The following is a 13,453-nucleotide window of genomic DNA, read 5'->3' as shown; positions in this document are numbered from 1 at the left end:
AGATTGGACAGCCGTCGCCGTAGCTCAGTTGGTAGAGCACCGGACGCGATATTCTGTGGTCGTGGGCTCGGATCCCACCGGCGGCATGGTTGTTTTTTTCTTCTGCTTTAGAAGTAATTTTCTTGAAAAGTAATTGATTGGCACTAAAATTAAAAAAGAGCAAATTAGAAACATTCCTCTGTGCACCTTCGTTTCGGTGACTGTTGGCTTCCTTAATATATATATATATATATATATATATATATATATACACACACACACGCTGCGATGCAGTCAACAAATATTTTTCGTCTCTGCCTGTTGCAGGTTAGTCCTGTCTCCTCTAAACGTTCGAACGATATTTTTCTTATTGTGCTCCCATGCTCAGAAGTGCTTATTGAATGTGCATGCGAGTGTTTTGCTGTGTTAAACCTTTTGTTATCAGGAGACGTACAATTAAATCCTGGTCCTAATACACGTACGGCTGCACAAAATGATGTAAAAGCAGGAGCTGATATCAACGCTATTTTTGAAATGCTTTGCGACCTCGAAGAAAACACTTCTAGTATTAAAAATGGCCTGCAGCGCACCCTTGATTCAATTCAAACTTTGTCATCCAATGAGAAAGAATTGAGAACTAAAATAATATGATTTCTGGCAGACTGGATTTTGCAGAAAATAAGCTTGAGGTATTAGAATGAAGCCAAAATACATTTCGACGGTGAAAAAAACCACTGAAAGTATAATGAAGGAAACTGAGACGCTTAAGGCACGACTTAATGATCTAGAGGATAGATCCCGCAGAGAAAATCTATTATTTTACCGTATCCCAGGAGAACCTGATGAGTCATGGGTGCAGTCCGAAGAAAAAATAAAAAACGTAATACAGAATGAAATGTCAATAAATATACAAGACGCAGACATTGTGCGTGCTCACAGGATAGGTGCAAGTGTTTCAGGGAAGCCGAGGCTTATAATAGCCAAGTTTGCAAGTTATAAAACGAAAAAATTGTTTTGAACTTGAGGTAAAAATTGAATGAATTAGAGATCTCGGTTACAGCAGATTTCTGTCCATCTGCCAGGCATTCGTGTAAAAAGGTTATCGGATTTGCTAAAGAATCAGCTCCCGAAGGAAAGTTTATCCTCCGATATAACAAAATTATTTTGTACAATAAGTGCTACGTGTACTGCTCAAGCACTGAGTGTTCGAGAGATAAACAGAGCACGGGTTGTCACCAACAGTTTCCAATCTAGCTCTTCTGAATAGCTGACCGACAATGCGCATGAACGTCCACGAACGACCAAAGATATCTCGATTCTTTTTACTAACATACGGAGTGTCATCCATAACCGCGTTTCTTTGTCTTGTGCATCCAACTCTACATCATCTGACATAATCATGCTGACGGAAACTTGGCTGCACAGTTCTGTACTCGACAACGAGCTTTTTGATCGCGGAAAAACTGCATGATATTTCGCTGTGACCATTCTTCAGGCCGTGGTGGCGGCGTATTAATAGCAGTCTCTGAATGCATAGAATGTTTTCATGTGAATGTTGCCACCTCCTTAGAATTTGTTTGCGTGCAAATAACAATCAATCATCAAAAGTTTATAATCTGCGCCTGCTACCGCGCACCCTCAACACGGGTAGGATTTTGTCACGATCGTCATGATATTTTAAATGTTATTTATACCAGGTTTACTAATCTACCAGTTTTTCTGTTCGGTTATTTCAATTTCTCTGATATTGACTGGTGCTGTTCTACTAGTGAAAGTAATGGGTCATCTGAGTCGTCAAATTTTGCAAAGCTTTGTTCAAATTTTTCGTTGGTCCAAGTAATTACCGAATCAACCATGGTGACGTGTTCCAGCTCCAGCATATTCGATCTATTACTTACGACTGTTCCCGATCTATTTTCTAGCATAAGGTATATGCCTGAAATAAGTGACCATATGTTGTTGCACATTACATCGAACCTCCCAGCAGCTACATCGCGAAACAAAAAGAAGACAATTTACTACTACTATGAGGCAAATTTTCTCGCAATTATTCATGCTCTCGAGGTTTCTCTTGGCCCTTTTATTGGAAAATTTGAAGAGCGATCGGTTGAAGAGAACTGGCTGTGATTCAAAAATAAGCTTCAAGACCTAACAAACCTACATATTCGTTGTAAAACTATAGTTACTAATCGGCGTGCCCCGTGGTACAACCAGAGGCTTAAACGTCTCGCAAACAAAAGAGAAAGCTTTTCTCGAAAAAAAATATTCCAAACGGCAGGAGCTGATGTCAGCTCTAAAGACAGGTGTCTGTACTTACAAGAAATCACTGAAGGAGGCGAAACAATTTTTTTAACGTAACACTGCCATCGATTCGATCAAGCAATCCCAAAAAATTCTTGAGCATTATCAAGGAACCATACAACTCGGGAATATCACTCCTCGACTCGCAGTTGTGCCTACCAACGAATGCGCCAACATTTTAAATGAGACCTCCGCAGAAAGCCTCTTCTTGTGACACTAATTCTCCTCTTCCCATCTACAACGGCGCTTTTAAATTTCCGATGGATGCAATAATATTTGACTATGATGGTTTGTTGAACATAATAGATCGCTTAAAATTGTCCTCTTCCTGTGGCCCAGACAATATTAGAAGCAAAATGCTAAAAAACACAGACATATTCCGGTATCGCATTATTAAAGATATTTGAACAGTCGCTTCTGCTTGGGGTGTTGTCTGACGACTGGAAGAATGGCAGCGTTGTTCCGCTTCATAAATCCGATGACAAGCACGTGGCAACTAACTATCGACCAATATCTTTAACTTCTATTTCATGCAAAATCATAGAAACGTCATCTTCTCTCACTTAGAAAGCTTTCTAGAATTGACGTCATTTCTCTCTTACTGTCAACACGGTTTTAGGAAGCGTTTCTCATGCCAAACTCAAATAGTTGCGTTTACCAACGAGATTCATTATTTACTTGATGAGGGGTTCGAAATTCATTGCATATATCTGCATTTTCGGCGAGCTTTTGATAAAGTGTCCCACAGACTTCTTCTTTATAAATTGAGTAAACTAAATATTGACCCGTATGTACTAGCCTGGATTGTGTGCTTTTTGACAAACCGCTGCCAGTTCGTGCTCGCATATGGTTACTTGTCGTCGTCACTCCCTGTAACATCAGGTATCCCACAGGGGTCCGTGCTCGGCCCTCTTTTATTTCTAATCTACTAAAACGATCTACCCAACAATCTTAATTCTTCAGTCAGACTTTTTGCTGATGACTGTGTCGTCTAACGGGCAATAAGGACTACTAACGATGTAGCTTGTAGCTGTACTTCAAGGTGACTTTAATGTCATTTCCGATTGGTTCTCGACATGGAATATTACACTTAACACGACAAACTGTAAACTAATGCGTTTTTCACGATGCAGAATTATATGCTCTCCTTCTTACTGCCTTAATCATCATCGACTAGCATTATTAACATCTTACAAGTGCCTCGGCGTTATTCTAACATCGAACCTGACCTGGAATGAAAACATTATTTCTATTATCACAAAACGCTAGCCGCATCCTAGGCTATATTAAACGCAACTTTTCTATCGCACCGTCATCAGTGAAACTAATTCTTTATAAAACACTTGTTCGCTCTAAACTCGAATACGCCTCATCAGTATGGGACCCACATAACGACGAATTAACCAATGCCCTTGAAGCAGTCCAAAATCGCTCCGCACATTTTATTCTTGGTGACTATATGGTCGTCTATCAAGCGTCACACTCATGAAAGAAACTTTATGAATAGCACCCTGTCGATGCACAGAAAAATTTCCCGTTTGTGCATTTTCTTTAAAATTTACCACACCAATCTAGTTCTAAAAAAATAAACTGACCACGTCACCCACATATCTATCGTTGCGCATCAATAATCCGTGCAAAGTAGGCATCCCCCACTTCCGCACTACATCCTATCAATATTCATTCATTCCGAAAACAGCAACAGAGTGGAATTGTCTGCCTGCCACGCTGGTGATTAATAACAATATCGATATATTCAGGTAAAACCTATGTTTGCATTATAACCCATAGAATTTTCTTTCTTCTAACTCTTTTAGTTTCACCGCTTTCAGTTATATTGTTGCGTGTTTTATGGGGTTTCATGTTGTGCTATACTCTTCGTTTTTAACGACAAATATTGACGAGTGTTGCCACTTATTAGCCATGTTTCCTATGTGATGTTAGTATTTTTTGTTACCCCGCGTTTCCGTGTGGTTTTAACACAAGATTAATCCCCAATGCACACAGGTATTACAATTTGCCTGTTCCTTTCTTCTTTTTTTGTGTTGTTTTGTACTGTATCACTCCCCTCTATAATGTCCTCTGGGCCAAGACGGTAAATGAAATGAATAAATAAATAAATATTGTAAAGAAGATGACAGATAAAGCAGACGACTCATGATAGAGAAGAAGCTGGCCGTGAGCCTAAGCCGTATTCCTGTCGCCGCGAATGTATGTGCCCGAGCTGGCTGCCCTGGGACTGTTTTCGCCGGTGCTCCCGTGCTCCCAGGCACTTTGAGTAATCCCAGACACTGTGAGTAATAATAATAAATATTATTATTACTCAAAGAGTCGGGAGCACGAGAGCAGACACTTTGAGTAATCCCAGACACTGTGAGTAATAATAATAAATATTATTATTATTACTCAAAGGGTGCGGGAGTACGGGAGCAGACACTTTGAGTAATCCCAGACACTGTGAGTAATAATAATAAATATTATTATTATTACTCAAAGGGTGCGGAACACGGGAGCACCGGCGAGAACAGTCCCAGGGCAGCCAGGTCGGGCACATAAACCCCCGACTTCCATTTTTTGGAGGTGCGGGGCGACAGCCCTGGAATTGCGGAAGTCTACTCTCCCGCCACCTGCGATGCACAACGACGCCCAACATCAAGCCGTCCAAGTGGGCCCAGCTGTTACCTGCGCCGGCTCCTTTCGCTAACGCGACCTGGCCATCTTCAGTGGGAATGATGAGCAGGACGTCGAAGATTGGCTCACGTCTTTCTAGCGGGTGAGCCTTTACAACAAGTGGGGTGATGCGACAGAACTAAATAACGTAATTTTTTTATCGCATCGGCGTGGCTAACCTATGGTATCGGTGGCACGAGTTGGACATTCGGACTTAGTCTGCTTTCAAAATAACCTTATCCGAGGTGTTCGGTCGCCCTGCTGTCCTGAAACTCCGCGCCGAACAACGCTTGCTTTAGCGAACGGTCTGAGCAGGTCGGTGAAATCTTCAAAAGTTACATCGATGTCCTTGGCCTATGCAAGCTTGTCAACCTTAACATGTCGGAAGCTGCCAAGATTGAACACATATTGAAGGGTGTTGAGGACGACGCTTTTCAGATGCTGTTAGCGCGCCACATGCGTACCGTTGCTGAAGTCTCACCCTCTGCTAAAGCTTCAAGGATCTGGGGCAGCAGAGGCTCCTGACTCGTCAGCACCCCCGATTGGTTGAGTCGCTTTCAAGGCTGATGCCAGTATCTGACACCACCTCCCTGTTGCAACACATCAAAGAATTTGTTCGGGAAGAAGTGGCGCGTCAGCTGTCTCTTCTGCCGGGCCCTATAGAGCGAGCTCCATATTTGGCTCCGGCTCTTCAACATGCCACCCAAAAGCAGGTTGCCGAGACTCCTCCACTCTGCCATACTCCACCAACTGTCACCGCTCAACTGACACACGCCGACATCGTCGCCATACCACCGCCACTATCGTCGCTCCACTGCCATACGTGGACGTCGTCGCCAGACCTCGACCGCCTACCTATCCTCTAACTCAAATACTTGCGCGAGCGGCGGCTCCTCTTCGACCGGCTCCGCAAGTCAGCAATTCCTGGCGCACCACCGACAACCGGCCAATTAGCTACAATTGTGGCTTCTCTGGTCATGTGGCCCGGCTTTCCCGTCGTGGTCTTTTAGTCTACACGCCACCTCCTCAAGCTCCCGCGTACTGGCCTTCCACGAGTCAGTACTCCGGGCCTGCTGAGCCGCCGTCGAGTCGTCATTTTTCTCCTCACCACTCGGGCCTCTGTAGACACCGTTAATTTTCGCCGAGGCGCCGCTCTGTTTCTCCTATGAGACATCGCCCCAATACCCCTCTGGAAGAAAACTAGAGGCCGCAGTTCCTTAACCGAGAACTGCGTCCCCGTCGAACCTTCCAAGGACTCGCATATTCGCTGCTAATCTGATCGGTTTCTCTCGAGGGTATTTCAGTCTCGGCCCTTGTGGACACCGGTGCTACGATTTCTGTTATGGAGGAGGACTTTTGTCGTTTGTTGAAAAGGTAAATACGCCGACTGCTGGACTGCCACTGGTTACGACCAGCGGTGAGCACATCAAGCCGTCCGCAGCGTGTACCACTTGAGTTCATTCAGGACTCCCTCTACACGACAGAATTCGTCGTGCTGCCTTCCTGTTCCCATCCTATTATTCTGGGCTGGAATTTCCTTTGCCGCCATGAAGCTATCATGGATTGTGCTCGAGCGGAAGTCGGGATCTATTCTCTGCCTTATCCTTTCCGGGACGCCACTCCTTCTGTTGCCTGTGTTAAAGCCCTCGCCTCTGAAGACACCGACATTCTCCCGTGCTCTTCCGTTCTTGTTCACCTGTCTCATGACTCTATCCGCGACGACACTGTCCTCTTTACTCCTGACTATATTTTTCTGAACCGCAAGTGTCTTCCTCTCCCATACACCGTAATGAATGTGTTTCCTCTGGCTTCTCGACACTTTCGGTCTCTAACACGTTTTCCTGCCCTACCGCTCTGCGCCTTGGGGAATGCCTCGGCAGTGTGCAGCCCATCGCATCTCTGCTCATCCGCGACGCGACCGACAATAAAACCCCACCTCTCAATGAACGCGCTCAGCCCAACGGTTTCTACGCCACATTCCTCTTGTACCGAATTGTTCTTGCGCTCCATCGACACCCATCTTCCTCCGCCGAAGAGGACAGAGCTTCTCACCCTCCTTCATCAATTCCCCTCTTCCTTCGACGCTCAACAAACTGCCTTGGGCCGAACTTCCACCGTCATTCATCGAGTCGACACTGGCGCCCACGCGTGGCGGCGGCAGCGCCCCTATCACGTGTCTCCAACCGAGCGCCAAATTACTGCAGAACAAGTCGACCAGATGCTTCAAACTAACTGATTGGCACTACTAATTAAAGAAAAAAACACTCCCCTGTAAACCTTGGTTTCGGTGACAGTTGGATTCCTTCATATATTTGTCAAACGAACCCCTCATTTCATTTGCCTTGTCTGCTAATAGCTTAACGGGTGTCTCGGTTCTGGCAATCTTGATGCCATAGGTAGCATAAGAGGGCTCATGCACAGTTTCCGCCCTCGCCGTTAGATGGCGTTCGACGTCACGCTCGCGGTATTACAGGATGTGCTACGTCCGCTGCTATGGTCGACGGTGGCGCTGGTGAACACTCTCAAGGTTCGCGTACCCCCAATAACCATGAATACCCACGAGAGCAGCAGATTCGACAGCCGTCACCGTAGCTCAGCTGCTAAGAGCACCGGACGCGATATTCGGAGGTCGTGGGTTCGGATCCCACCGGCGGCATGGTTGGTTTTTCTGCGGCTTTATAAGTAATTTTCTTTAAGCGATTGAGTAATTAAGTAATATTATCCCACTGATAAGCACAACACATAAAAAATAACGTTCCCCTATGCACCTTCGTTTCGGTAACTGTTGGCTCCCTTCATAAGTTTGTCAAACGGGCCCCTAATTTCCTTTACCATGTCTGCTAATAGCTTAACGAGGGTCTCGGTTCTGGCAGTCTTGTTGTCATAGGTAGCATAAGAGGGCTCTTGCACAGTTTCCGCCCTCACCGTTAGATGGCGTTCCGCGTCACGCTCGCGGTATTACAGGACGTGCTACGTCCGCCGCTATGGTCGAGGGCGGCGCTGGTGAACGCTCTCAAGGTTCGCGTACACCCAATGAACATAAATACCCACGAGAGCAGCAGATTGGACAGCCGTCGCCGTAGCTCAGTTGGTAAGAGCACCGGACTCGATATTCGGAGGTCGTGGGTTCGGATCCCACCGGCGGCATGGTTGTTTTTTCTGCTGCTTTACAAGTAATTTTCTTTAAGCGATTTATTAATCTAAGTAATATTATCCCACTGATAAGCACAACATACAAAAAATAACGTTCCCCTATGCACCTTGGTTTCGGGGACTGTTGGCTCCCTTCATAAGTATATATGTATATATGTATACACACCAGGTGTTTCAGCGAAGGTGGTCGCTCGTGTTTAAATATAGAGTTTTTGAGGTATACACAGGCTTTTCCCGGCATAGTAATGCTAGCGTTGGCGGACGTCAAGAAAGAAGCGAATCATCATAACTATCTAAGTGATTAACTAAATTCTAATAGTTAGCTTTTAACTATTACCAATAGGCAATCAGTTTTTAGAATTTCGAAAACGCCATTACTCTCACCGCTGTGGTACGTCAAAATTTGGCTACATCGTGGGAAAATGCATGCACTTTCGAAAAGTATTCAGGCAAAGCAACCCCTCCAGTGGTCGTAATTTGTCGAAATTGCCAACTTTTGTATATATATATAAGCTCAATAAAAACACATTATATACTTGTTAAATTATAATTTTAAGCTACAGAATGAGTCTAATTCTAATTTTCCTTTCCGTTCTAATTTTATAATACTAATACTTATTTCTCTTCTTATTTTTTCTAATATTTCTTTGATCAACACCATAAATTGAAGGACCTATACATACTTTCTCCTTTGCTCTCATTAGTATTTGTGATTGTTAGCTGCGTGGATACATAAATATGTGTATATATATGCACTGCTCTGCACAGTGTGGCGATGTCGATTGTGACACTAAAAATTTTAAAGAGATGAGGAGAACGTGAAGAAAAACGTGCGGTGCATTGTTGCAAAACAGCCCAGCTGTAAGCACAGGCAGGCTTCAGTCCGGAATCATAACCTAGATAGGAGAACAATATTTTGTTCTTATTCAAATGTGCCTTTTTGTAATTTTTTTCTGTGTACTGGCGGTCCTTCCATGCTACTCGTTTATCTCACACTTTTCAATTTCCGTTAATATTTAGAAACTTATTTCAAAGCAGCGAAGAGCGCTAAAACTAATTCACGCGGCATTCTTGACTCCCTGAAAATGATCACAGTATTGTGACACAATAGTTAGTATCCAGGACAAGGCACGGCATCACAATGTGGGGACTGCCTACCTTGGTGAAGAGGACACCTTGAAGCAGTGACCGAATTCGCACTCCCAGGTTGTACGAACTTGCAGCTTCAAGGCATGCCAGGAGAAATTCCGCGGTACAGCTCGCCACGAACAAGGCAACCAGCATCGAAACTTCAGCGCTGGTCTCAGCTTCCAGTAGCTTCCTTAAGTAATAAAAATTGTGCAGAAGAGCAACGAAAGAATGAATGAGAAGATAGAGATGGCGAATGAGCATGCGCTATGTTACGGTTTAATATTTATTTCTAAAACACGTAATTTAAATCCAGGGGTAACCATATAAGACACTCATCCAAATGACAAAAACTAAATGTTCTACTACCTGGCTGGAGAAGCAGCAACGTTCCTTGTTATACTGCGGAACGAACATACAAGGCTGGTGCTTTCGACACAAGGAGTAACAGCAACTGCCATCTAAACGATAGACACCAGTTGCTCCCATGCTGCAAAACACTACCTCCTGCGCATTTCGACAAAGAAGCTTCAAATATGTTTGAGTTCAGTAAGCAGAAATATAGCTTTGATAACCAATTAAAAACTACAGGTGCGTTGGAGTGTAATAAAAATCATAAAAAACATAGCAGAAAGGCACAACTGTTTCATTAAGGAAGCACAATTTAAGAGTTTGCAAAAATATCGTGCTCAATATTCTCGACTCAATATAAGATACCACCTGATATGCCCTGCAACAGCTCTTTCCCCTTACCAGTACTGCTCAAAGTCTGTTAGAAAGTGACTGGCGCCGGCTAACTACCCCAATAAAAGGCTACTGTTCAAACTCTACAAATTCTCCTGAAACCTTATGTCATCAAACAGGCAATTTTAGAAAAGTCGTTTTGTTATGTGTGTAAGGTTTTCGCGTCCTATGACGAACCAGGTTTGATTGCTAGAAGCCTCGTCAAAAGCGTGCTGTTGTAGCAGATTTTACCCTCCTCCAAAGGCTGCTAGGGAAATCCGCATGATTAGTGGAATCGTTGAAAGCACACATTTATCTCTCGTTGCTATATTTTTCTCTCCGTGACTGGCTTCGGCAGCCAACATGAAAATCACATAACGCAGAATTTATCTGCATTTAAACGCTGCTCTAAGAATTGGAAGCTCATAGGAAATATTCCTGATAATTTTAAAATATGTAGGTTTTCAGGCGCAATACTTCATTTTGACGTTAAAAAAGAAGTGCTCCAGATGACGCTAATATGAAGTGATTCTTGTGAAAAAAACGGCCTGATAACTGAGTGAAAATGCATTTTTTGTCTCAAAAGTGGTATTTTTTGAGAAGCTTTTTCAAACATATGCAGAAAATCCTATGCTAAATACCCTTCGTATCTGGCCTGCTTGCACAAACTTTGCTTTGGTTTTTGTTTTATGGAAAAACAAAACCAAGAGTGGGCAGATTTTCTGTTTTCATAAAGTACTAAGTCTGTAACTGGCACCCTACGTTTATAAACTTAAGAGTGCGGCTTGCGAATTTGGGATATGTTTGTCATATGATGGATGAATTGTTTAATCTCGAACAAGTAATTTGCACTCGTGAGAAAATATGTATTGGCGAAGCAAGAACATTAGGTCAATACAGATTTTCTCAAGAGTGCACACGACTAGCTCGAGATTAAACAATGCATCCTCCATATGACAAACATATCCAAAATTCGCAAGCCGCACTCTAAGTTTAAAATTTTTATTGACCAAGCAAGAACACCCGCCGCGGTGGCGATGTGATTAGGGCGCTCGGCTACTGATCCGGAGTTCCCGGGTTCGAACCCGCCCGGGGCGGCCGCGTTTTTATGAAGACAAAACGCTAAGGCGCCTGTGTGCTCTGCGATGTAAGTGCACGTTAAAGATGCCCAGATGGTAGAAATTATTCCGGAGCCCTTCCACTACGGCACCTCTTTCTTCCTTTCTTCTTTCACTTCCTCCTTTATCCTTTCCCTTACGGCGCGGTTCAGGTGTCCAACGACAGATGAGACAGATACTGCGCCATTTCCTTTCCCCAGAAACCAATTATTATTATCGTTATCAAGCAAGAACAAAACAATACGTCTGTGCACCACTGAGATACGCATCATGTTGCACAACAGTTATCTGTAGCATTAAGCATAGCTATTATGAGCGATGTTTCGGGAGTGGCTTTCAAATTTTTGTTGCCACTGTATTTTTACTCATTCGTTTTTTATTTCTTAAGTTCTCCTGACTGAGAGCCAACCAAATTGGGCAATATTTAATGCAAGAACCGCCAAAGAGATAACAATTGCCAGTACATCACAATTCAATGAATAACACTCTTCACAAATAATTTGACATGCGCACGAAGAACATGAAGGCACCAAGGGTCCTTGTCAATTTTATTCAAAGAACAATTGTCCTTGAATAAAAGCAGGAAAAATACAAAAATAACGAAAGCAAGCCTGTGTCCTATGTCTATGCATTCTTGGAGCTGACACAATTACTTCTTAAATGCTTCACCAATAAACCACCGGTATGACGAGATTTCAACAGGTGGAAATGCTTACCCAAGGATTGGTATTCGCAGTATGACGCATGCTTGGTAAGCCAAGTTGGCCGCTGCGCAGGTGAGTGCATCTTGCCAGATCACGCGCACAATGCAAGTCGTGAAATGCCTCGCTCCTTTTCCTCTGGAATGCCTAGAAAGGGTGCAGATCACACGCCCAAAGCACCTTAAGCCCTTTTACAGTATGCCATTGCATAGGAGCTGCTGTTCAATGAGTGCTTGCATTAGCCTGCGCGCATTGTATTTGTCGTGTAAAAGTATACGCGGATGCTGCGGGTGGCAGATGTGCTGGGCCGTGTAGTATACTAATAAGCAAACCTAGAAAACTTCAGGGTAGCCGAGGGCGAAATGCCTAATAGCATAAAATGATTGTTACTCATTCCTAGGACATTTCCGTTATTGAAATTCTTGCTTGGGGAGCGCTCGCTGCCTTTTTGACAAATTTCATAAACACACACAAACGACATACGCTGACCTTATTCAATTTTATCTTTTGTTCGAAGATTTTGCAGCTGTGGCCAAGTTTAGACATCTTTATTAGTTCTACGTCGTCATCTGGGGAACCAATTATTTGAAGCAACACATCGGCGTCACATCTGACACATTTGGAAACGTCACGCTCTGGTTCCAACAGCTACGACGATATTGTGAGAATCGGTGCGAACTCCGTGTGCACGAATAACCGCATTATTCATGTCCGTATGCTAAATGCCAAGAGTACGGGATGTTTAAGAATTCCTTTCTCAACGTAAATGTTGTTTTGTACCAAGATCGTGGAGATAAACATAATGTATTACTTGAATTGTGTGAGTTGTCGGTACACTTTATCGACTTTAAGTGTTTTATTATGGTAATAAACTTCGATATTTACCGAGAAGTTAAAAGGGTCACCCGAACCCTCATAATGGTGTCATCGTTATGGTTTTGCTATAGCGTTTGGCATCAAAAGATACTGAGGTTATGAAACACACAGTAGTGGACGGCCCTGACTAATTTTAATCACCTAGGGTACCTAAACTTGCACTGTAATCGCTATGAACGGCCATTGAAATTCCTCAGCTTTATCAAATAAATACCACAACATGCAGGTGAATTGCTGCATCGTTAGTGCGAACAATATGGTACTGTTACGAGGTGAAACTATTCATGATTCACATCCCACAGGGCTTCACATTCCGCACGAAGAGACATTTTCTAATAAGATTCGGTATAAGTACCGTCCCGCTTATATATATATATATATGGCCACGTAATCACACTTACGTCAATTTTTTCTGTTGCTAGCTGTCGCTAAAGCTGTTTTCACACGTAGACAATGTATTGTCCAGGAATTTTACTTCAAATTAAGAGCTTGATTGGCATGTACTTAGAAAGGAGTCTTGCGGCTATACTTATACTTGCGGCTATACTATAAAGTAAATACAAATATGTATCCTCTGCAGAAAGTAAACGCATGTCTGAATTACTTTATTTTCTTATGAAATGAAGACTCAGGTTGATTGATGAATTTCCGCAGCGACAGCACAAAAAAGGTGGACCAGACGGGCGTTAACGCAGGGCCTTTTCTTTGAAATAAATGCGGTTACACATACACGTGATTAAGGAAATGTTTCGCCTCATATGCAAAGTTTTCAGTAAAACGAACATGCTTAATTCTGAAATTGTT

General features: G+C 43.3%; 1 protein-coding gene and 1 non-coding gene across 2 annotated transcripts in view; one reads left to right on the top strand and one right to left on the bottom strand.

The window, feature by feature from the left end:
• LOC144132603 (ATP-binding cassette sub-family C member 3-like) overlaps positions 1-13,453 on the bottom strand; it is a 112,795-nt gene that overhangs the window by 55,751 nt on the left and 43,591 nt on the right. The window contains exons 8-9 of the mRNA XM_077665132.1: positions 11,789-11,920; positions 9,262-9,424 (exon numbers count right to left, since the gene is read on the bottom strand). Coding sequence (XP_077521258.1) covers positions 9,262-9,424; positions 11,789-11,920 — 295 coding nt within the window. The remainder of the gene's footprint in view (positions 1-9,261; positions 9,425-11,788; positions 11,921-13,453) is intronic.
• TRNAS-CGA (transfer RNA serine (anticodon CGA)) lies at positions 8,024-8,097 on the top strand. Its single transcript has one exon. It is a non-coding gene; the product is annotated as a tRNA-Ser (tRNA).

The sequence above is a fragment of the Amblyomma americanum genome, chromosome 5, assembly GCF_052857255.1.
Source record: "Amblyomma americanum isolate KBUSLIRL-KWMA chromosome 5, ASM5285725v1, whole genome shotgun sequence".
Taxonomy (NCBI): domain Eukaryota; kingdom Metazoa; phylum Arthropoda; class Arachnida; order Ixodida; family Ixodidae; genus Amblyomma; species Amblyomma americanum.
This window is presented reverse-complemented; position numbering and strand designations above follow the sequence as displayed.